The sequence below is a fragment of the Cibotium barometz genome, chromosome 50, assembly GCF_041138505.1.
Source record: "Cibotium barometz isolate CiBa-2024 chromosome 50, ASM4113850v1, whole genome shotgun sequence".
NCBI classification, from domain to species: Eukaryota; Viridiplantae; Streptophyta; class Polypodiopsida; order Cyatheales; family Cibotiaceae; genus Cibotium; species Cibotium barometz.
Window position 1 is genome coordinate 13905148 of NC_141095.1, and position 26986 is coordinate 13932133.

The 26986-nt window shown below is 37.7% G+C and overlaps 1 protein-coding gene across 1 annotated transcript; it reads right to left on the minus strand.

The window, feature by feature from the left end:
- Positions 1-7495: 7495 nt before the first annotated feature.
- LOC147609834 (uncharacterized) lies at positions 7496-10557 on the minus strand. The gene is made up of 3 exons (XM_086786794.1): positions 8990-10557; positions 8578-8753; positions 7496-8471 (listed from the first exon to the last, which is right to left on the minus strand). Exons 1-3 carry the CDS (start codon positions 10296-10298, stop codon positions 7830-7832), a joined length of 2127 nt encoding a protein of 708 aa, XP_086642920.1. The 5' UTR covers positions 10299-10557; the 3' UTR covers positions 7496-7829.
- Between the last annotated feature and the right edge of the window lie 16429 nt (positions 10558-26986).

The following is a 26986-nucleotide window of genomic DNA, read 5'->3' on the forward strand; positions in this document are numbered from 1 at the left end:
GGATGATTACAATATTTTTTTTCGTTTTGAGCACACATGCTCGTTGGACGATTGTCCATCATCATATTTGGGTGAAAAATAAAATCAAATCCATTTTGGCCCACAACCGGGCAGTTGACCATTTTATCTCAATGACTTTCTTCTTCTCGATCCCTCTCAAGCTTGAGAAGCTTTTAAAATGACTGTTTTTATTCAAATCAAGCTTTCACTAAGATTCTTAATGTCTAATTAGAATTAAGTTAATCTTTATGCTTATTTGTAATGCTTTCCTTAAGTAAATCTCTCTTAAAAAAAGTAGTCATCTTTATGGCTAAATCTTTAGCAAAAGAATATTTCTCAATGATAATCTCTTATTTCAAAACTAAACTCTAGGCTTGATGAGCTAGAGATTAAGAATTGATATTTTCATGATTTTGTATTAGTAAAAATAATGATTATTTCTTTTTAGATTGTTTATGAGTAGATAAAAAAGTACTTTAACTCATTCTAAATGAGAAAAGGATTATCCTAACAAATTGGAAAAGAGGAATGTTTAAATTAGCTTAATCGAAGAAAAATAATCATAATTATGCTTATATGATATGAATACATAGTTTAAATTTAAGCTTAAAAGAAGAACTTCTATCATATTTTCATTACAAGTTTTTATTCTTTTAGAAATAAATTGAGAATTTATCTCAATAAGCAAGCGAAGCTATGGTAAATTTTTCAGAAAAAAAATACATATCTTATTTTTATGCACAATACTAAAAGAGGAATTCCTACCATATTCTAGGTTTAAAAATTTTAAGCAAAAAGAATGATTTTTATCATATTCATGAAAGAATACTTTTTAGCATTATGCATAATTATTTAATTAAGAGAAAAGAGAAATTTTTGATAAATTTATTTTTTATGCATAAGAATTTAAATGTTAAAAGAGGAATTCCCATGACATTCGGGATTCAGTCATTTAAATGTTAAAAGAGGAATTTTTGACATATTCCAAAATAATGGATAAAAGAGGAATTTTCATGGTATTTAAGTAGAAAAAGGTCTAAATTAATTTTGATGATAAAAGAGAAATTTTCACCATAATTCCGCATAAAAAGTTAGGGTATACTAATGTCGATGATTAAATTGGTGGAAATAATATTTTAAGATATTTATATGTGGATAAATCAACAAATTGATGTATACCCAAAATTGGATTAGTGAAAGAAGAGTATTTTTATAAAATCCGGATACTCTCGTATAGAACTATTTTTTTAAATTCTATTGTGGTTAGGATGGAAAGAACTCATAAAGTTAGAAATTTTCTTACGATTAGAAGTTCCATTAATTCATCTGAAGAAAATCCTTAGGAATCAAAGTCAGAAGTAAACCGAATAATTTTTTATTAGACCACGACCGTGAGAATGGCGGCCAGTAAATTACTTGCCCATCTCTCGAATCTGAATCAAGCAAAAACCTCGTGACCAATTCTAAATCTTGACACAAAGAATAGACTACCATTAAATTAGAGTAGTTTTTCTTTAACCAAAATCACCAAGAATCAAGTTGGAAATTCAGGGCAGATTACCCTAATGTGAGATCAATGATTCTCATTAAGAAAATCCAGATTGTGGGAAAAAGAGTTTTGTGAATCAAACTCAAACCGAGAATTCTACTTGCATAGAACCTCTATTTTTTTTAAAGGATTGTTTTACGCCAAAATGCTGAAGGAAGCATTTGGTTTGTGATTTAACTAAGGAGAGACTCGTTTTGCAACAACTGGCGGGGGAGTCATCGAGGGACGTCGCTCGGCAAAGCCTGTCGAGGTCCAGCCTCGGTATGGTTAAAATGGTGTGCTTTCAGTACGATGGGCGAGGACCGACGAAGCGGTCCCTAAGTGAAGTGCTAGGACACCTAAGTAGGATCCTAGAGGGTTCTGACCAGGTGATGCATGGGCTCCCGGTTTTGCTAGGACACCCATGCGTACGTCGAGGAAGATATGGATGAACTAGAAGGAATTACTTTTGTGAATTGAATTTTGATATTGGATCTCGTTGGTTGACCAACTGGTCTTCAACGGAGAGTCCGGATAATATATTTTTGTAAAACAATGGACTCAATATTTTGGAGGATTATGATCAGTAATACTATGGTTTCATTGAAAGATTGTTTTAAAGACAGCCGAATCTGTCAAAATGGCAATTTCATATTGGGTGTGTAAGTGGTATGACTACCTTGAATTTTGCTTGAAGCGCCGGCTAGGGGGCCTGGGAACTCTTTTCCTCAGTACCGGGAAAAACCCATGGGCCGGTTGGGGTATGCTGGATCGGGGGATTCCTGCGATACAAATAGTTACGATTAAGTTACGTTGTTAGTTAGATTAAGTCCTAAGGAAGACCCTTGTTCTGTGGGAGGAAATCAGCGGCGGCTAAAAGGAAAAAAAAGCGGTGATTCTATGGACCAAGTGCAAGTCTCTTCCTTGATCTGGCCATGTGACTTTCGGGTTCGGTCAGATCAGTTTGGTTAGTTACGACTTTGACTCGATAGATTAATTCTCCCGTTAGATGATTTTATTGGTGGAATCGCCCGTGCCTTCCGAGCAAGGGAAGTTTTTCCAAGTTCGGTTTCGGAGGAACCGCCAGGCTAGTCTCTTGTTTGGACATCCGTGGGGGCGAGGCCCCATCCTTCTATCGCTAGTGCCCAAGGAGGGGGCAGAGGGGGGGGCGCAAATGGAGAGAGAGAGAGAGAGAGAGAGAGAGAGAGAGAGAGAGAGAGAGAGAGAGAGAGAGAGAGAGAGAGAGAGGGAAGGCATATAAGGAAGAGGGGAGAGAGAGGTATTGGAAGAGATGGGAAAATGAGAGAAACAAAATAGAGAAGAGGGAGAGAGGGAGAGAAGAATAGTGAAGGAGAGAGACGGGAAAAGTAGAGAGACAAAAGAGAGAAGAGGGATGGGAAAAGGTGAGAGACAAAATAGAGAACAGAGAGAGAGAGGGAGAGAACGATAATAGAGAGAGAGAGAGAGAGAGAGAGAGAGAGAGAGAGAGAGAGAGCAGATAAGGAGGTTGCAAAATAGAGAGGAGATAAAGAGATTGGAAATAGAGAGAAAGAGATTGATAGAGAGGAGAGGGGAGAGGGGAGAGGGGGGGAGAGACAAAGTTAGAGACATAGATTGGAAATAGAGAGAAAGAGATTGATAGAGAGGAGAGGGGAGAGGGGAGAGGGGGGGAGAGACAAAGTTAGAGACATAGAGAGAGAGGGAGAGAGAGAGAGAGAGATGAAGAGGAGAGAGGAGAGATAACGCCTCAATAGACCTTATCACCAATGCCATCCACCAATACATGTGCACCCATGGCTAGCGAAAAAAATCGATGACACATACAAGTATCTTACATCATAGGGTAGCAAAGTTTACAAGCTAATTGGCATCTTGGTTCTACATCACAGGGTAACAAAGTTTATAAGCTAATTGGCATCTTGGTGCTATATCACAAGATTTGGAAGCAGCTTGCAGCTTATGAAGAATAGCCAGTGCCACCTATTTGACATTGTCCATGTGGCCTACCCCTCAGAAGTTTTTGATGACAAATATTGGGAGGCCCATGAATTTTATAGATCCATGAAACCATGACCCATTATGAAAGAAGAGGAGGAGGACTCACCAGTAACATTGCCAAGGACAAGGAGACGATGACAATGCGTCGTAGCAAAATCAGACACTAGTGGCCCAAGCAAGGCACCCCATGGCCCTCCCTCATCCAGCCCATCTTCAAGTGTACCCACTCTAGATGCTTCCAAAGACAAGGCCAAAGAATAACCCTTGATATATCAGCTCCCCCTCTTGTCACCACCTTCTCCCACTCTGCCTAGAATTACACCCGTCTCTTGTCACCTCCCACTATGCCCAGGATTACACCCCCTACATCTCTAATGTTGTCATCCCCCATTTTATCTCCCAAACCATCCCCACCACTTACATCTTTAGAGGATTTCCTAAATGGACTCACCAAATCCTCAACTTCATAAGACAACTACCCCTTGTTGTTCACTGACCCCACATGCAGCATATAGGGTAACTCGTAATTTGGATCTTCTGTAGAGATTGTGTCTTTGAGGATTTCTTTGATGGGCTGGTTGAGGTGACACAAATAGTGAAATTTTAGGAACCCACTTAAAGGTGGATTGCGGTTACCGATTTGTAGCCCATTAGGGTGGTTGGTTCTTCTGACAAGAAGGTTTTGCCAACATGGAGGGAAAAGAACCAGGAGTTGGGAGATTAATGGATAATGGGGTGGTCGAGGTTTCTTTAGGTCCAAATGATGGTGAGTGTTAACCCTTATTCAACAATCCTTGGAGTTTCTTTACATATATACATTGTGATTAGCAGTTTGTTTACCATGAGTCAATCTACGACCTCTTGTACCACGTCCATGTGGAGGTCATTGCCATAGTTTATCACACGAACACGTCTTGTTTGTTAGCCTCGTCAGCCTCTTCATCGGCAGCCTCATGAGTGGAGTCCTCTTTTACTTGCTTTTTCATTTGTTGTCTCTTCCTCTTTCCCCTTCTTTCGGGTTCAATTTCTACCTTGTAATCTTCATCACTTTTGCTTTGTACGATGACATTTCTTTTCTTGAAGTTGGGGGATCTGAAGACATCCTCTTTGATATGGAAGAGGTCTTCCCTTGAGGAGTAGGCAATATTGTATCTTCCTTGACCTTCACCATATTCCATGCAAACATTTCACAAACCTAATTGGGGAATTAGGTAAACTATGTATACATAACTTACCAAACTTCACTTCGCAAAAATTCCAAATGATTTTAAAACATTTTCAAGCATGCGAAAATGGATGGGATAGAGGGATATATTTTTCCAAACATTTCTCTACCATTACCCCAACATGTTCTTATGATAAGGCACACTATACATGGTTCGACTGATGAAAGTGTGCATAACTTTTCCCTCTCCGACTTTGTGACCGTTGTGAAATATACAACATCCCCATGTATAAACTCCTGCAAGTACAAACCCTAATTAACATGAACCCCTCACGACTACCACAATTGAAGTTCATTTATTTACCTCTTATAGCCCATCATCTCCAATCCTTGGTGATTGGGATGAGGTTAACATGATTAACACTTCTTGTGGGACATTGCAAAACTCAAATGAATTAAGTAGTACCTATGTACTATTGAAGTTAGTGAAGGAAGCTTCCTCTTTTTGAATTGACTCTTCTACTTCAAACAAGAGTGTGGTTGTAGTCATTTCTTACGATTGATATTCAACAATTCAGGTATATCAGCAGAGCAGTTGGCTTCATTTTCATAGTCAAATCATTTTGCTCACAGTCGTATCATTTTGACACCTTGACTCCACTTTTCTGTCACTTCATTTTCATGCAACACGTGTCACATAGAATTGCCCAATTATGTAATCACTCGACTTTGTGATCATTTTCATTCTGTGATCGTTTTCATCTCAAGTTGTTTTTTGGTGCAAACGCCCAATTGTGTGATCATTTTCAGGTTTACAATAGGCTGATTCAACTGGTAGAATCGATTCTACTTTACAATCGATTCCACTTTCCATTGATTCCACTTTTTCGACCAATTCTACTTTTCGTCAATTCGACTTTTTTGTGATTCCACTTTATCTATCATCACAATTTATGCAGAGAGTATTGCTAGAACAACTGAGAAAACCTTTTTTTCTACGAGTGAAGAGATGGTGAGCCTCTACGTGATATGTTGGTTGCCACCCTCTTCATTTTGAATGCCATTCTAAGCATGTCTACATATTCAGGTGGTGGTGGAAGGTGGTTGCAGGTGGTTGCATGAGACCCTCTGTTTCAAGGATCTTTTGCCCTATGGTGTTGGGTTATACAGTTTCAAATGGCACTTGTCCTCTGCCAACCTAGCCTTGAAACTGTAGGCTCGCTACCTAAGGACACGGTCAACGAATGCCATTATGTATCCCTTTGTAATGTGGTAGTCCCTGACATTGGCTCTTTACCCTTCACCGCATTTCCTGTTCCTTATCCAAATGAAGAACTAAAACTTGGTTCCATGGTGAAGGCATGTCTATAGTGGGCTCCTGTGTAGAGTGCGGAGAGCAAGACTCTTGCTTCTTACGTTGTGTATGCTTGATGTTGGATGTATCATGGAACACTTATCCTTGGTGGTACGATTAAAGAGACATGCCCAATTTGCCGTAACTATGGTTGTTGGGTTGTTTGTTGATATGGTCATACTCGACTTGGAATAAACCTAGCTCAAGATTGACAGTATAAAACATTGTGGTGTCGTTTGATGGATTCCTATGGTTGAGGTTCCAAGTTCTACTCCTACTCCTCCATTGGAACTACGTCCAAAAATAGGACAACTGAACATCTTCATAAAATTCAAGGCACTATTTATAGAGCCAATTGGTGAATCTGGAGTTCAGAGGATTGTGGTAGTTCTTGCTTCTAAGTGTTCCATTGTTTCAGTAACTCATTTCTTCCTAAAACTCCTCGCTTAAGGTGTTAGTATGATGTGCTACAATTAACTGTTTCCAACAATTAGTCCAAATTGGGTTTGCATCAAAGATCCTTGGTGTTTATGGATCAATTCTGAGATTTGTTTAAGACAAGTTTTTTTTTTGAAGTTATTGATGTTTTTTTTGCGCTACTACTAGACTCATGTGTCCAAGTTCACACCTCTAGTCTCAAGTCTCTAGGCTTACGTCTGCAAGTTCATGTGTCTAGACTCACATATGCAAGTTCATGTCTCTTGGATCATTCATGTGTCTTAGCTCACATCTCTTGGCTCATGTATGCAGGTTCGTGTCTACAAGCTCACACCTTTTTAATATAAACTCGGTTCACGTACTTCCATGGTATGTAATAAGCCTATCTAGGACACAAAAATCTAGAGACAAGGCAAATGACAAGGTGGTGTGCAAATAATTATTGGATAATAAGTAGACTTAACTCTAATAATTACGAAGGATAAGAATTTTCCTTGAAATTTGTAATTAGTACTTGTATGACAATAAAATCTTCTAAGGACATGGTGTCCGTACGAGTCTTAATGGGTGTAATAATTGGTCCATACTGTAATAGGTATACCTACCTCGAGGCTCACATCCGTAGGTAGAAGTGTACAAACTCATGGCACTCACGTGTCTAGACTCACAACTCAACGTCCCTAGGTGAGGCTGCAAGCTGAGGTGTCTAGATTCACGTCTTTGGTGCTGAACTAACTGAAAACACACAACCAAGATTGGTAGGTGGCATCTCAAAGCATATTTGCTCCAGTCTAGCTGAGAACAAAAATGATATAAACAATGATAGGATATCCAACTACACTGATTGCAACCTGGTGACTCTTCAAAACTGAAAGAGAGCTCAATCACAACCTTAACACTCTGAACTGTAGTAAATATGCCCTTTTCTTAAAGAAGATCAGGGATCTAGACACTACTTCCTTCAAGCCATTAAATGCCGGTGGGGGAAGTCTCACACCCTTTGATTCAAAACTTTAAAAAAAACAAAGCACATCGAGGTTGAACACAAAGAATGCAAAATGGACTCTGAATTGGCCTGACACTAGACCATAAAGTCCATAAAAGATCACTAAAACTTAATTCCAACCATCACTATAATGCTTAGAATCAACGTTTGTGCTACCAGGGACAAAGCTTGGCCGTCTTGCTCCTCCTAAACTGAAGGAAGTGGTTCATATCTGCAACTTAGAAACAAGCACCACCATGGCATTGGATTTCCATACTGTCAATTGTAGGGGTAGAACAAAAAACCCATGTCTTCCACACCAAACTGCAAAGGGAAGAGTCAGAAGTCGTCTCATTGAGATTTACCTTAGATAGAAAGGTAGGTAGCTAGAAGATGCAGGTGGGCCACTACTAAGCTGGTAGCTGCTGTTAGATCCAGAGATTCCAGAATAAGAGGTACTTGGCACATGAGACGCAGATCCACTCAATGAAGATCCAGCCCCATCTCTTAAAGAATAGGTGTAAGGGTTGGGTAGTGAGACCGGGCTCCTACCAAAGCCATACCCAGAGCTATAGACAGTTTCATGTCTCCTTTCGTACTCGTATTGACTGGTTAAACCGTAAGATGTAAGGAAGGACTGTCCAAAGTCAGTGGGTATGTATTTGCCTATGATAGACTGTCCCAAATCATTAGATACATATTGGCCCCTATCAACAGCACTGACAGAGCTTACAGATTTGGTTAGGGCAGAAGCATCATGGCCCAATCCAGGATCAGCATTGATAGCATCAGGCCTACCTGATTCGGATTCATGGGCACTTTTGCGGAGCTTCCTTTCTTGTTTAAGAACTGCAGTTGTCCTCTTCCTCTCTGCTTTCTCTTGCTCCAATTCAGCAATGCGCTTACGCAAGTCCTCCAAGTTAAAGTATGAGCTCAGTTTATACTCTTCTACAGCTTTTAGAACATTCTTAAGTGCTGCAATCTGCTTGACATGAGCATCATTCTGTGGCACAAAACAAACAAAACCCAGATCAAAGAACAATTGGGGAAAAGTAAACCCCAAGTCCCCAAAAGAGAAGATGAGGAGTTGAATACGCATCACCACATACCAGACCACCTGCCTTAGTTGGAGCTCTCTCAATCAATAACTGAGCTGCCTTCTGAGAATCATCCAAGTAAGACTTCAGCAAGGAGCCTGGATTAAACTTCTCCAAGATGCCAAATGAGGATGCAAAGGCAACTGCCTCTATCTGCTTGCCTTCTTTCGCAAGTTTGTCCACCAGCACTGGCAATTACAACAAGAACCAGTGGAACTTCAGGCTAAATCTAAAACTTTAAAGGTGTCTCAAACATGTCTCAGAAAGAAATATGTTGCCTTCTTCCTTTTTTCAGCAACTTAAGCCCAATTCCCCAATACCCAATGCTTAACCAGACATCATAGCAAAATCTGATCATAAAATAAGGTATATGCACCAATCAGGCAATAAATGCCAATCTATGTAAACCTTTGCTCTCACTAACCTGGTATCCGTTCTGTAAGCCCAAGAGCCCGGCACAACACAGGCCCCATACCACGGCGGGATATGGCAACAACATAAGTCAGCAACTCGTCATCACTGTACTCTGTCCCAATCCCAAATGTGGCAAGGAGCTGTAAAAACAGGTGTGCATCCAGTGTGTAATCATCCCTGCCGTGAAGCTCAATTTTTGATTTCCAGAGCTTGGCCAAAGACTTGGCCAGCTCTCTAACATCAGAAGGCACCACAGGGTAGTCTGCTCCTAGAATTGGGTCAGCTATGACTTCAGAGAGGCTTTCCAAAAGAAGGATACAAGCTTGGCAGGCCTTGTTGTTCACTGAAACCCTTTTAGTGTCTTGAGATCCTTCAAGAGCTTTCAGTACCAGGCGGCAAGGGTCACTGGAGACCTGGAGAGCAGCCTGCACCTCTGCCCGAGGCTTGGGAATGTCTTTTCCATGCTGGACAAGGAACTCTCGGAGTCCTTCTCCATCCATTTTCTCGACAAAAGACCTCATTTGTGTAGAGAGCTGAGCTTCAGAGGCAAATTTTACCTGGCTAATGGCCTCCTCGAGGGTCATTGCACCATTGGAGCGTCCGTTGTTGGGGCCTTCGGCCACTGCAGCCACAGGTGATGAAGTTTCCTTCACACGCTTTGCTGCTGCCTCTTCTGCAGGCTTTGTATCCTTCCTCTTGTTCTTCAGATGCTGATCCTGCCCTTCCTTCTTCCCTTTCTTTTTCTCCACATCCTTCTTCTGCTCATCCTTCTTTTGTGGTTCTTTTTTCTGCACACCTGCAACTGTGGTAAAGTCCTTCTTCGCTTCCTTTTTCTGCTTCTCCTCATGGGCTGTTGATATGGCGGAATACTTATTCTCCCCCTGCTCCTTCTTGTCATCTTCAACTTTGGCGCCAGAAACATCTTTCTCCTTCTTCTCGTTCTCGGTCTTCTGTCGCTCCTCCTCCAGCTTCTTCCTATCTTCAAGAATAGCTGATATTGCAGTGTCCTTCTGTTCCTTTAATCGCGCCAGGGAGGCTTGCTCGCGGCTGGCGATGGATGACTCCCGCTTGTCCAAGACCGCCCTGGCCTCTACCATCTTGCTGTCGAACTCCTTCTCCCGCTCCGCAATCTCCTTGAACTTCTGCTGCAGAGCCCTCTCCGCCACGCCGAAGCTGCGCTCCAGCTCCTGCCAATCTGTGATGCAGGATGAGATGAGATTGCGATGACTCTCAAGAGAAGACAAAGCCTTGCCGGCTTTCTCTTTGCGGCTGGATATCGAAGCTAGGGCGGTCGACATGGACGCGGACTCGGTCGACATGGACGCGGGGAAAACCCTAAACTGCGATCTCTGAACAGGAAACCCTCAGGAAAAAAGAGGACTAAGAAAGATTCTACACAGAAACTCTGCGGTTTCCTGGAAAAGCTTGAGCCAGAAACCCTAGACAGAAAAGACTGTTGTTTCCCCTGCTAATCCTTGACAGCTTCTGTTACTTCCTGGCCGCGCAGGAAAGAAACCTCTCATGCGTAATGTAGCTTAATTACCAAATCCTCATACCTCCTATTCAGATAATTCACCCTCCCTATTAATTAATTAATTAAACCTTAGTTCACCTAAGATTTTTAACTTTAGGTGTACATACAGAACACTTAATTGCATTACATTTGATTATGTTGTCGTGAAACTTTGGCCAATGCAATATCCTATATTTGATCATTGCAACGGGCTCATATAATTGTCCATCTATGTATCCCTCATTGACTCCATGTTTAGGTAAACAAACCACCACAAAAGGACCATTGACTACCTCAAGTCATTTTCCTTGATTTTGGTTGTGGCTTCCGACTTGATGTGTTCTCTCAAATCTTCCTTGACCATCTTCTCTTGTAAATCTTCCTTCATCTCTTCTCTGAACTTGATGTGCTATCGGAAATCTTCCTTGACCATCTTCTCTTGTAAATCTTCCTTTATATCACTTATCATCATCTTCTCTTGTAAATCTTCCTTCCTGTCTTCTCTGACCTTGGTGATACTTTGTTAGGTCTCGAGTGCTAAGCTTAATTTGTTCTCCAAGGTCTTGGGTGCTAAGCTTGATTTATTATCTCCAAGACTGTAACTTAAGTCTTTGAGTTCACAAACTCTTCCTTTAAAACATGCTTCAATAGGTACATTGTCAAACTTTTTTGACCAAGTAGCAGTAGTTGTGAGCTTCGTGGTGTTGCCAAAGAGAGGGCACTAAAGCCAAATGACTTCTCTATGTTTCCTTGTAAAATTAGGCTAGCTAGCTTTGCTTAATACTATTAGGCTAGATTAAGTTTGATGATCTTTTAATGGATCATAGTTCACTTAAATTTTATTGTGTTTGCATATTCACTTAAATTTTGTTACGTATTTAGTAAGTCAACGGGGCGGCTTAAAAAAGCTAAGACATTAGCGCATTAATAATAGAGAACCTTAGGCACCAAATATAGCAAGAAGTACAAATACTCAAATTGAATTCCAAAGTCACAAAATGTATAGAAAGAGCAATTTTCCGCTTGCCAACACACGTTCAAATAGATTCGATGATGAACTGAAGCTACAAACAAAGTCCAAGAACTGAAGCTCATAAACTCCAAACACAAACTCCAAGGACTGAAACTCATAAACTCCAAACAACTCAAACACAAACCACGCTCTTGAAACAAACATATATATGAACTTAGACCTTTATGAAACACATCCACAAATGTGTCTCTTGTGAGGACATCTCCTTCTATAATAGCTCAATTGTAGCAATAGTGGCCATAGCCCTCGTACAACTATGAACCCTAGAGACTAGCACATGCCAACAATGGATCTCATCTACAACCTTGTTGTCTCTAGCACATTTGGCAAGCACGCTATAGTGAGAGTTTTGGAGGTGATTCCACTCACATCACGGAGATCATTCACGCTATCTAGGTTGATCTCACTCACACCTTGTAGTGACACATGGCACTTGGCACGGAACTCAGAGCGCCCATGAAGAAATAGCGATTGCTTTCTTCCACACCTATAGCACCATCATACCCTTCTTCTCTAGGGAGGAGGGCACAATTGACAAACAGTCACACTATGATCGACACTCGCTTCCCTCTAGGGCACTGCAGCGTCATTGACACTTGCACACTATACTCAAACCACCATCCATGTGACACCTAAATTGGTACCCTTGCACTGCTCGACACCTATTCCTCACAAGTGTCAATTACATTGGTTATAATAATTAATTGGACTCCTCAACAATTAATCCCAACATAATTACATTCATAGGCATAAACACATTGGTTATAACAATTAATTTGACTTCTCAACAATTAATCCCAACATGATTACATTCATAGGCATAAACACATAATACCAATAATATACCAACTCAATATTTAACATGGTGAGCACTCACCCAATGCCAATAACACTAACTTAGTATTTAACACGGTGATCACTCGTAACACCAATAACACTAGCATGGCATCAAATGTATATACCAATAAGTCTAGCCCATTATTATTAATGTGGTATAAATTAGGAATTTGGTTAGGTTTTGTCCCGGGTACCAGGGAAAAGAGTTCCTAGGCCCCCTAGCCGGATATTCATGTAAATTTAACGCCAGTCACACTACTTACACACCCAATATGAAATTGCCTTATTCACAGATTCTGCTATCTTTAAAACAATCATTTAATGAAACCATAGTATCACTGATATCCTCCAAAATATTCGGTTGAATCCTAATTTTCAATCATTCCTTCATCGGTGTATCTATGGCATCATTGGCAACCAGAACGCTCACCACGCTCAGGGGCCTTTTTGATAGTACCTAGCTCATAGTAACCGACAATATATTCACTTATAAAAATCAAGATGGAATCTCCGTTGAAGATCAGCAAGATCAACCAACAAATCTATATAAAAGAGCCATGGACTCATCCGTTGAGGACCAGCAAGGTCAATCAACCAAATCCATGCTTGGTTTCAGAAAAAAACTCTTACTTCTTGTTCCAATATCTTCCCCGACGCACGTGTGGGTATCTTCGACGACCTAGAGCCCGAGCACCGTATGGTCAGCACCCTCTAGGATCCTTCGCAGGTCACCTAGCACTTCACTCATAGACCACTTCCTTGGTCCCTCATCCACCGTACTGGAAGCTCACCATTTGAATCGAACCAAGGCTGGTCAAGACCTCGGCCGACCTTGCTACGCGAGACGTCCTCCGTTGACTCTCCGTCAGCTGTTGCAACTTTATCAGTTAGGTCTCCACGACCTCATTCTCAAGACGGTCAAAATGCTTCCCGAGCATTATTGACATAAAATAGTCATTTAAAAACAGGTCATAAATACAGTTTCTATTATGATCTCTCGTCTTTCACATTGTTCCACATCTGTCCACATTACTTAATCCATATCCAATTCATATGTATTCCTATTCTCATCCAATCACATCATTTTTCATCTCATCACATCTTTCCTCATTTATCCTCATCACATCTTTCCTCATTTATCCTCATCACATCTCATCCACTTGCATCTACCCATATTCACATCCCATCACACCTCATTCATTTACATCACATATCATTCATTCACATCTAACTCAATTTACATCACATCCCATCACATTCATTTCACATCTTATCTCATTTATTCTTATCCCGATTCACATCACATCACATCTCATCGATTCACATCCCATATCATACATTTACATCCGATTCGCATGACATCACATCTCATTCATTCACATCTCGATTCACGTCACATCACATCTCATTCATTCACTCACACCGACATCACATCCTTTCACATACACATCCACATCCATTCTTCCACATACACATCCGTATTCATTCTTCCACATACACATCCACATCCATTCTTCCACATACACATCCACATTCGTTCTTCCACATACGCATCCACATCCATTCTTCCACATACGCATCCACATTCATTCTTCTACATACGCATCCACATTCATTCTTCCACATACACATCCACATTCATTCTCATTACATCACATCTTATCACATCCTATTTTCATCTTATCACATCCTATCACATCCCATACACATCTTATCACATCCATTCACATTCTATCACATCCCATACACCTCTTATCACATCCATTCACATGCTATTCCCATTTAATAGCTTTTTCTAGGTTGATCCCGATAATGGGACTTTTTCTAAATTTCTACCAATTGCTTGGCCTAATTAAAGATTCTTTTTCTCGATGACTATTTCCATATTCATTCTCAATTTCTCAAATGAATTATATTCAATATTCCTCTTTTCAATAAAAGAATTCATGGGATTTACAGAAATCAATTCTACCCATATTTCCACTTTTGATAAATAATCATAAATTGAATTATACTAAAATTTCCTCTTCTTCCCATTTAATTTCTTGGATCTCAATAACCATGGGAATTCCTCTTTTATCATCAAACATTTCTCATAAAGTAATTTCATCTAAAATAAAATACCCATTAATTCAATATGCTAGGAATTTCTCTTTTCCCATCTAAATGATGGAATTCCAAATGTCATAGGAATTCACCTTTTACCATTTAAATATTTCTCATAGATAAAATAAATTTATCTAAAATTCATCTTTGAATTTAAATAAAATACCCATTAATTTCAATATGCTAAAAATTACACTTTTCTCATTTAAATGTTTGTATTCCAATATGGTGGGAATTCCTCTTTCATCATTTAAATTTATCTATGCAAAAAGATAAATTTAACTAAAATCCTTCTTTAATTTTTAAATAAAATATACATTATTTTAGCATCCCAAGTTTTCTCTTACTTCATTGGAATACATGGATTTCCATTGTCATGGGGATTACTCTTTTATTATAAAAATGGATTACTATAAAAAAATCTCTTTTTTCTAATTAACTATTTATAATGAGAATCATTCAATTAATCTAGGATGATTAATCCTAGAATATGGTAGGAAGTCCTCTTTTCATATTATGAATGAAAATGATTTATGTGTTAATTTTTCAGAAAATTTACCATATCTCCATTGCTATTACTGCTAATTCTCAATAATTTGAAAGCATAAAGTTTAGTAATATCCCTATGATTAGAATAACCATTAATTGGATCAATATCCAATTATGGACTTGATTCTTAATTTTTCCATAAATTAAATAGCATAAAAGCATTAAAAAGCCACTTATTTGGCCTCTAATTTGACAAGCATAAAATTACTTTTAGATTAGATTCATGAGAAGCTTCATTTGAATATAGAATTGGTCATAGGAATGACCATTCTTTAGGGGATAGAGAGACATGCTTTAAAAAAATATTTAATTTAAGCATAAATAAAAATTTATGTGTTTTATCACCACAATTCATTAAAGAACTTCAATTGTATTAAAAAGCCATTCAATTGAATGCTTCTCAAGCTTGAGAGGGATTGAGAAGAGAGAAACATTTAGAGATTAAAGAAAAAAGACCATAAACCACATTTTACCTCCTAGATTTCTTGATTCTTTGATCAAAGTAGAGGCCTCCAACCAATCAATTGGTTTGGTATGTTGATGAAGTCTCCAAGGAAGATTGAAGAGAGAGAGAAGCTCCAATCTCTTCAATTTGTAGAGGATTTTTAGAGGATAATATAAAATATCATTATTTCAGTATAATACTGGCATGGTATTGTTCTCATATTTTTTTACAAAGGGTTAAGGATCTATTTATAGGTAAGGAAGGCCTCTAACCAAGTCCAACTAGTTTCTAGATTTTCCAGGTTCAGTTTGGCTGAATTTGGACAAGATTTGGACCTAGTTTGGCTCCCTCTTTTGATTTGGTTTGATCCAGGAGAGAGGAGAGATAAAAATATCACAATATTTTTGAGTTTAAAATTCCACCACACATGTGAAATAGGCGCCTCCTTGAAGAGCCCTCCTTCTCCTTACCAAGGTGTCAAAATTGAATCATTATACCCAAAATATCTCATTTTTTTAGTAATACTCGTAGTTTTTTACTAATAAACCTTGTCCTTAGTCAACTCTTTATCTTATGTAAGCATTAACTTATTTTTGGGGGTTTTTCTTTTATAAATTGGATTTATCTCCTCCCACACTTGGATTAATCATATTGGCCCATAGGAACCTTAATTGGAGCATAATTCAAAAATTTCTGAAAATCTAGACCCTTAGGCTAAGGTCCTTTATACTTATTTTCAATTAATTCCAAATGCACATTGGAAAGTTCTTTTTGAATTTCTATTTCAAGGGAAACCATCTTAGACACTAGGAGGATTTTTATATCAAAAAATATCTCAATTTTGGATTACCTCTCTCTAGACATTTTCTCTCTCTAGGTCAAAACAGGGTAAAACAGAATCTTTCTTTTATTTCAAAGAGGGGAATAATTACAAGATCAGAAGGGGAGGTTCTTACACCTATACACCTGAAAAGCTGGAGGAAGGAATCTTACAAAATAACTATGGTCGAGTGTTGAGTCAAGTGTTGAATTGGTCTATATGAACATCGCGATTGTTGAGTTCCTCATCAACATCATTACTGTAACATACCAATATGATAATGAGAAATTTTAAATCATTATCATTAAATTCGTTAACATTTATACCGTCCCATCACCACTTAAGAAAAAGGACATCAAAAAAGGTTTTTTAAAAAATCAATATGAAAGGACAATAACTAGCATATACTCATTCTAAAAGTTTCTTTCAATGTAAAATCATAACATACTCATCAGTGATTATTTGTGAGATATATGTATTGTTGTAAGAACATACTCATTCTAAAATTTTATTTCGATGTAAAAGCAGAACATACTTATCGGTGATCAATCGTAAGATATATGTATAGTTGTCTAACCACATTTCAAGGTTCAGGTGTCTTGGATCTTAATAGCAAACTGACCCTTGATGCGACTTCTTGAATGCTATATAGCACAAGGTGTGCTACATAAAAGGAGCCTTTCTATGACACAATCTTTCTTACATATAGCATGTGTTGTGCTATATAGCATAAGGTGTGCTACATAAAAGGAGCCTTGCTATGACACAATCTTTCTTAGATATAGCACGTGTTGTGCTATATAGCACAAAGTGTGCTACATAAAAAGGAGCCTTGCTTGACACATAATCTTTCTTAAATATAGCATGTATTGTGCTATATACCACATTCTCTACTATATATCACATTGCTATATAGCATCATCAGTATTGTATAACATACTCATTATGCTAAATAGGATCATGAGTGATCTTTAACATATTCATTGTGCTGTATAGATAATGTACCATGATATATCTAAGACAAATTAGCTATATAGCACACTAATTATGCTATATAGCAAGCCTACCATGCTATATCTAGGAAAAATGATCTATATAGCATACTTATTGTGCTACATAGAAAACATACCATGCTACATCTAAGACAAATTATCTATATAGCACACTAATTGTGCTATATAGCAAGCATAGCATGATATATCTAAGAAAAAGTTCTTATATAAAGCATCGTAAATTGTGTTATATAGCAAGCATACCATGTTATATCTAAGAAAAATTTCTTATAGAAAGCATGGTAACTGTGCTATATAGCATTATTGGTGCTACATCAAAATAAAGTTGATACACTATAGGTAACCAATGCTACATAGTACACTGGCAACATAATGTAAACAAAAAAAAATATTTTAAAAAAATATAAGGCACACACCTTTGCATCATTTACTTTCATCTCTAGCTTAGCAATTTCATCTAGCGGTGTGGCCTAAAATTTTGCTATGAGCTTCATGAGGTAGTCTCGATCACCTTGATCTGTGGCAAGTGCAAGCTCCTGCTTGAGCTGACTAACACAAGTGGTGTTCGCAGGTTCAGTTTCAGGAACCTCGAACAAAGCTCTGGCTCTTTGACACTTTGGTCACTTCAACCATGCTGTATGGAGTGGAGATATGGGGACCCTCAGTGGATCACCACAGCCGAGTTGGTAGCACTGATGGATGGAGACGTATGGAGAGGTCCTTGGTTTCTATGATTTCCCGGATGATTAGGGCCAAGGCCTCTGTACCACATGATATTATCCGTGCAGAGATGGCTACCCCCCCCATTGGTAGTAGAGGCACTCACTCGATCAGTCTCCTTTATACATAGCACTTGAGCTCTCCCTAGAGACAGATATGCTCGCTTAGCCCTGGAGTCTTCATGACAGTTGGCATCACAGGGAGACGGATCATGTTGGTATGCACAGATGACAGCTTGGTTCCAACTGCATGGCTTTAGTATGGACAGGCTACCTCCATTTCAGTACTCCCTAGATGCACCCTCCCTCTCTCTCACACGGGCAGAGATTACTAGACTTATCAGGCAGGACTTGACTTAGCTGGACACTAGGAGGACATGGATACAGCCGACACACGAGCTTGGTACGAAGATGGCTTTCTATAGAGATCATCTTCTCCAGCTCACGGATTAGACCCAGCTACATGGATACTCATCTTTCTCATGGGGTACGATGTGCTATTGGTCAGATGCGCACATCCTCACACCAGCTAGAGATTGAGACTGGCAGATTCAGAGGAGTACCAGCTACATGGATACTCATCTTTCTCATGGGGTACGGTGTGCTATTGGTCAGATGCGCACATCCTCACACCAGCTAGAGATTGAGACTGGCAGATTCAGAGGAGTACCAGCTGAGGCTAGGATTTGTCAGCTGTGCCAGATGGAGCCAGAGACAGAGTTACATTACATATGTCACTGTCCAGTATATTATGAGATACGAGGCCGTTTTCACTGCCTGTTCAGAGAGGGCTTTAGACCACTTTCTAGAGTCATGAGATACCAGGATCAGAGATGCCTCGGATTGTACTTGCTGGAGCTGCATAGACATAGAGAGGGTCTCCTGAGAGGGAGGGGATCAGAGAGGGAGAGACACCTACAGAGGCAGATTACAGACTTCTTTCGACCAGAGATTGAGCAGTCAGGTCAGCAGGCATTGCAGCTAGCCCCAGAGTATAGCCGCACCAGAGGTACACTGAAGAGGTACATTGATTGATCGGGCTATAGAGCTGGGGCGGTCCAGGCGCCCCAAGATGAGAGGCCCATCTTGACACCGGCGGAGACTACAATAGAGGATCAGGACTATACTAGCACGGCATGGGAGACGTCCAGTCAGAGTACTCACCATGGAGGACATTGAGGATATCCGCCATCGATCGATGAGAGACATCTTTGGATAGTGATGTGTATGATGCTTGCCTTTGTTGCTGGAGTTTTCCTCCCAGATGTTATCCATTAGGAGCTCCTAGTACCGTACTTTTCGTCATAGTTGTTTCAGTTTCAGTTAGTTGTTTAGTTGTTTTTAGCTTTCCTTACACAGACATTGTATCAGATCCACCAATTGTTGTAACCTTTTTGGTCTCATAGGTCATTTAGGCCTTTTGAAGACGTTAATATATCATTTCATTTCATTTCTCTCTCTCTCTCTCTCTCTCTCTCTCTCTCTCTCTCTCTCTCTCTCTCTCTCTCTCTCTCTCATAACATTGAACGTTATTCTATATGCACAAGCTTTAGTTTTGTTTATTTTTTACAATCATAACTTATGGTATGATGCTATTTGATTTAAAATAGCTTTATAAAAGATGAATATCACTATTCTTATGCCAATATGTTGTATTTGTATAATGAAAATCAAGGATTTCTAAACACATACCGATAGTTTAAAGCAAAGTAGTAGTACATTAGGTTGTTACCATTTTGCATCTTTTACATTGGGTTGTTACTGCTTTTAATTATTTTAAATAAATTAATAATTTAATTTAAAATTTTTGTTGTTATGTTTTACAAGTAAGAAAAAATTAGCTAAATCTACCTCTAGGTACGAAATCTTTTAAAAATGTTAAAAACAATTCTTGATGTTTTTATTTTCTACTATGTAAAGGGAAGTAGATAACTAAGCATCTCTATTAAAACATGTAGGTTAATCATTATCCATTGGAAAGTACCTTTTCTTTATGGATTAGTAGAAAGGTAAAGAAACTTCAACTATTATTGTTAGGAAAATGAAAATCTCATGTCCCTTCCTCTCTCATGAAATACTTGGTTTGTTTAGAATTTCCTTTCTTGATATTTTGAAAATCCCAATTAAATTCTATTATTATCTTGATTTTCAATGATCAAATTATATATTCTATGTTATAATATTGGTAGATTCTATATTTTTAATGCTAAATCCTATTAAGGGTAGTATAATGAACCCAATGATTAAATTTACTAAAATTTTTGTAAATGATAGTTAAAAATAAGAGAATCTCTATAAAGAAGCTTCAACCTCCACACACAGTTACATTTTCTTTTCTTCGACCTGGAGATACATTTTCTAGAGAAATATATCTTTAAATTTTATAATTGCCAGTCTTTATATTCTATCATTTAACAATCCATCATTGCTAATGTTGAGTCTATCATTGCTAATCTCAAGCCTCAATTTGCAATCCATCTTGAGTTGTTTAAAGATCTTAAGACTGGATCAAAAATTGCTACAAGAGAAAGCTCTTAAATCTTATTAATCTTTGGAGTTTAGGTTGTATGTTAAGTGAAATTGATTTTAAGAATAGGTTTAGGGATTTTATACTCCAACATGGGTGTGTTTAGGCTTTCGAATATTACCTCCACCATTCCTAATAATTTATCTTTTATGTATATCTTAATTTGATGTCTTTAAATGTGTGTTCTGTGTTCTACTAATGCTACTTGTGAGTGAGGATTTAGTGCAAGTAGTCTCATAAAGATAAAGCTCATAAACCACATGGAGGTGTGAAGCTTAGATGTAATTGATGCATTGATGAAAATTGAAATTGAAGACTTGGTAAGTTAACTGATTATGAGTGTATCGAGAGCATCCTAAAGGTCTACATTTTTAGATTTTTTTGGATTATGGTCCAATTAAGGTTCCAATGGGCCAATTGGATGATTAATCCAAGTGTTAGGATGAGATAAATCCAAAAGAATAAAAGAAAATACCCAAAAATGAGTAAATGCTCACATAAGATGAAGAGTTTATTGAGTACAAGGTTTATTAGTTAAAAATTATGAGATATTACTAAAAAAATGAGATATTATGAAATAATGATGCATTTTTGACACCTTGGTAAGGAAAGGGGGACTCTTGAGGTAGGCACCTTTTTCACATGTGTGGAAGGGTTTTTAATTCAAAAAATTTGTGATATTTTTATCTCTCCTCTCTCCTGGATCAAACCAAATAAAAAAGGGAGCCAAACTGGTCCAAATCTTGTTCAAATTGAGTTAAATTGAACCTGGAAAATTCTAGAACCTAGTTGGACTTGGTTAGTGGCCTCCCTCACCTATAAATAGACCCTCAGTCATTTGTAATTGGATATGGGAGCTATACCATGCCAGTATTATATTAAAATAATCATATTTTCTATTATCCCTTAAAATTTTCTCTCTCTTGGGAGCTTGGAGCTCTCTCTCTCTCTCTCTCTCTCTCTCTCTCTCTCTCTACAACTCCTCTTGGAGTTGCTCTTATCCTCTTGGTGGACCAATTGATTGGTTGGGGGCTTCACTGCAATTAGAGAATCAAGCCAAACTTGGAGGTAAAATCGATTTCTTATGGTTTTTTCCAATTTTCTCAATAACTGTCTTCTTCTCAACCCCTCTCAAGCTTGAGAAGCTTTTTAAATGATTGTTTAATTCAAATCAAGCTTTCCCTTAAAGTCTTAATGTTTAATTAAGAGAAAGTTAATCTTTATGCTTATTTGTAATGCTTTCTTTAAGTAAATCTCTCTCTCTAAAAGAATAGCCATCTTTATGGCTAAATCCCTTGAAAAAGGATGCTTCTCAATGATAGTCTCTTAATTCAAAGCTAAACTCTAGGCTTGATAAGCTAGAGATTAATAAAATGATATTTTCATGATTTTGTACTATTAAAATAATGGTAAATTCTTTTAGATTATTTATGAGTAGTTAAAAACTACTCTAATTCATTCTAAATGAGAAATGGATTATCCTAACAAATTGGGAAAAGAGGAATGTTGAAATTAGCTTAATCTAGTGGGATAGTCATAGTTATGTTTAGTTAAAATTATGATTTAAATTCATAGTTTGATTTTAAGCATAAAAGAGGAACTACTATCATATTTTCATTACAAGCTTTTATTCTTTTAGAAAAAAATTGAGAATTATCAGTAATACAACGAAGCTATGGTAATTTTTTTTAAAAATAATACATATCTTATTTTTATGCATAATGATAAAAGAGGACTTCCTACCATATTCTAGGATTGGACATCCTATGCAAAAAGAATGATTTTCATCATATTCACGTGAAATATTTTTTTATAATTATGCATAATTAATTGATTATGAGAAAAGAGTAATTTTTGGTAAATTTATTTTTATGCAAAAAGAGGAATTCCCGTGATAATTGAGATCCAAGTAATTAAATGGTAAAAGAGAAATTTTGGTAAATTTATTTTTAATGCAAAAAGAGGAATTTCCATGATATTTGAGATCCAAGTAATTAAACGGTAAAAGATAAATTTTTGGCATAATTTAAATTATGAGTATTTATCAAAAGCAAAATTTTGAGTATTATTAATTTTATTGGAAAATATGGGTAGAATTGATTTTTGTAAATCCCATGAATCTTTTACTAAAAAAGAAGAATAATTAATATATCTTACTGAGAAATTTGAGAAAAAATATGAAAATATCCATCGAGAAAACTTGGATAATTCTTATTCAGAAAAGAGAATCTGGAATCCCTGAGGATTGAGGATCCAATGAGTAAACGGAAGTTTAGAATTAATTCTCATTAATGAAGCTTAAGGAATGAAAATACAATACGTAAATGCTCTTTCTGAGTTTTTACTATTCAATTATGATGATAAGGTTTATTTTTCCTTTTTAAACCTTCAACAACACTCTGATACGTAGATTCAGTTAGGTGAAGTAGTGGAAAAGTGGATTGAGGTAATGAAAGAATACTTTGATGTAACTGGCTATAACAAGAGAAGCAAGATGGCTCTCGCCAGATTAAAGATTGTGGAAACGGCGAGGGTCACATGGAGGAACCATTACGAGACAAACCGTCTCGACAAAAATACCCAGACTTGGTCAGATCTTAAAGCATACCCTAGGAAAAGGTTCTGTCCTTCGGGCTTCCTTGAAACTAAAATGAATGAGTTCTTAGAACTAAAGCAGGATAGCCGGACAATTGAAGAGTACCATCAGGCCTTTGCTCTTCTCCTCAAATATTCCCCACAATTGGATGAAGAGCAGCTGATGGCCAGATTCATTTGAGGAATGAACGAGCCATTGGACACCTTAGTGAAGAATGCCAAACCTGTCTCAATGGTGGCTGAAGCTATAAGAATGGCAAAGGACTTTGCCAAAGCCTTTGTTGTTAAGATTCTGCCGAAGCCTTCACCCTCTAACTTTAAAAGATTCCAAACCCCGGGAAGTACTTCAAACTTTCCACCCCCAAAGAGGCAACAAGGCCCAAATCAGAATCAGGATACTGGGACCCTAGGTGGCCTTGCGTTGACTAAGTGTAACTTCAAATCAGCGAATTCTGCCATAAGTTATGTAATGTTATGATCCAAGGATGGAGCTTGTACCTGAGATGTTGAGGCTATCTCTACTCGTGGTGGGGTCGGCACACTTGGAGAAGATTGGAATGTGGACTCAATATGAAGAGTGGCCTCCTTCTTCAAAGCAATACGAAGAGCCTCTTTAAAATTAGTGGGATCTTTGCTAAGAACTTTTCCATGCAAGCAGGGATCAACAAGCAGGGATCCAAAGCCATGATAAACTTGCTCATCTTAAGGTGCTCCATTGCTAAAGAACTCTTTGAATCTCCCATAGAAGGTAAAAAAGAAGAAGCAACAACATGTAAAGCAGCTTGTTGATATTTGATGAACAAGGCTTCATACCTCACTGAAAAGGTAAAAACTGACTCTCCTTCCTTTTGGAAAATTTGATCCAATTGCAATAGTAAAGCATTTGGTGACTCCATTGTCCCAAATCTCTCCATTGCTTTGGTCAACCTTTCCCAATCATTCTTGGACTCCTCTGGCAAAGCCTCATGCTAAGTTAAGGCCACACCTTCCAAGAAATTTGGAAGTATTTCTACCCTCTCCTTCAGAGACCAACCCGTCAAGCGGCATGCTCGGTTAAACTCTCGGAGACAACTCCTTGGATCTTCTCTTTCCGATCCTTGGAACACCGAAATGTTGAACATCGTGCACCAAAAGATGAGTAGCAACAAGGAAATTTACTTATTTTAAAATAACTTTTCTTTAATTATGAAAGACCTTGACGTTAAAATAGAGTAATTCTAAGTAAAACCTGCTCGTCATCTCCACCAAAAGATGTGACACAAAGTTGGGGTTTTGACTTCGGTCACTTCTTAGAATCAAAACACACTTGTATGAAACCTCAAAGCCTCCTCACCTCCCTTTCTCTCCCTAGGTTAAGATAAAGATAAACACATCAAAGGTGAGATCATAATTCATGGAAGGAAAGATGAAAGGCTCAGGAGAAGCAAGAATTTTTGCCAATCTTGCAGCTCCAAAAACAAGAGGGCAATTCTTTGTTGGAAGAAAATCTTTCGACTTAGGATTATGTGAACAAAAACATATGGGAAATGGTAAGGTTCATTCGTTCAAATTGGGCGATTTGGATAGAACATCTTAAAGTAAAAGAATACAGCAATCACTTACAACAGGATAAGATACATGGGATTTGCTTTTTGATAAGAGATTAAGAGGAATTAATCATTATTAAGAAAAAATAATGGTAAAAAAATAGAGATACACAGAGAATTGCAATTTTAAATCCATATAGACTATATAAAAGAGGATTACATACGTATGTAGATCTTGAAGAGAGCTTCGCGCCTATATAAAAACTTTCGAAAACGGGCAACCGAGCGAAAAGTTATGAGCATTTTACTATAAGACTATAAAACTGCCAAAATTCGCCTAAAAGCTAGCAACTTTGGGAGAAATTCTGATCATCAATGAAGTAAAGGATTAAGAAATTAGTTACATGAGTGGAAAGAGCATATAAAGAGCTTCCTAGCCATATGATCAATTTTAGAAACCAATACTCAAGTGATGAGTAATTATCGGCTGAAATTTGGGTATTAGACCATAAAAACTGCACTTCCCTCTCTTTGCATGAAACCTCAATTTTCACATAGCCTCTTGCCTTTCATCTCCTTCATGATTCAAGCTAGGGGGTAAGGGTTAACATTGCTCAACGGACAATCGTAAAGATTTACCTATGGTCCCCAAAGTCTTTCCACATGCTCACTACCGCTAAAACCATTGGTATCTCTCCAAAGAAGGGCGGCAATAAGGCAAGGGCTACCTTGAGAAGTCACAGGCCCACCAAGATAATAACTCCTTATCCCACTTATCATGAATCATCAAAGAGGTCCAAAATTGTGTTAAGCATGAGGAGCTAATGCTAAATGAGACATTCACATGTAAAGAGAGTGTTTTAAATAAGGGTTTGAAGATAAGAGAATGGCAATGACACAAAATGCTCAATTGAGGAGGCTTCATTCCTTGATTTGAAAGGGAGAGGAGGGCTCCTTTTATAGGTGGAGAATCACCCTCTCTTCCATTGTTACAAATTACAAACATAAAAATCTTCAACCCTTTAGTAACATAAGGGTAGATGTCACCATCAATTGTCCTCTTAAGCTAAGTCTTCTATTGATTATTAAATTGAAGACTTTTTGACTTTGAAAGTGTGATGAGATAATAGCCAAGTCTAAGTGGCATGTAGGTGGAGATCCCACTTACACATGGCAGAATTCTCCTCTTCCATGTAGGCATTCTAGAAGAATCTTTCCCAATTATGCACCTACACACACTCCTCCACATGCCTTCCACACTCCCCAACTTGTAGCCTTATGGTGAATACTATATTAATAATACAATTAAAATCTATGTGAATACTATATTAATAATACAATTAAAATCTATGTGAGCATGAAGACCCACTTTTATTTTCCACATCACTAGCCTATCTACCATACCAAAGTATTTATCAAGCATAATTGTGGCATTTACAATGTGTGCACCCTAAATCAAGTAAAACCATTATATTTGAAGATAGAATGCTGTTATCAGGGTAGCTGCCAAGCCGCTGCATCACCATGCCGTTATTCCATTGTGGGTGCCACAATCTTCTTGGACAATCTTCCACCTTATTACCATTGAGAAACCATCAAAACATGTACAAAATTAAAAATGAAAGATATCAATTTTTCATGTCACAATACTATGAATAAGGGAAAAGGCCCATGGAAAGATACATTTACATAAACAATAAGGCCTCCATAAATCTTTTGTAAACTCATGATGTGCGCCGCACTTATGTTTATGGAGCACTATGAAACATTGATAATTTGATTTTTGGTTAATGGGAGGACATTATGGTCTTTGGGTTTGAGGGCTCAACTCTTGTTCTGCTTTATGCTTTATTAAACACAAAATTTTAGTATAGAATGTAAAAATATATACACACATTTTTAGTGATAGTGATTGTATGGACTTGCACCTTTAATGTGTATATCTTACCTTGAAGTAGGTTTTTTACTAAACATTTTATTGCCAAGTATATATTGAATTTTTATAAATACTTGGCTTATCATTGGAAAATTTTATTTATTCAAATAGTCCAAGTTGTAAAGGTAAAATCTTGACATTGTCATGTATTCTTAAGAGACTAGGATGTATATAAAATCTTGACATTGTCATGTATTCTTAAGAGACTAGGATGTATATATCCTCATAAGAAAACTTTACATGTATTAATTAAGTTTTTAGCATCTCACAATAAAACTATACATGTGCATAATATGTTTATTGGACAAGTTTTGTTTCTAGCCTATATGCATGTTTGAATATTTATGAAAATAAAATTAATTATTGAAATACAAGCAAGACTACAGGA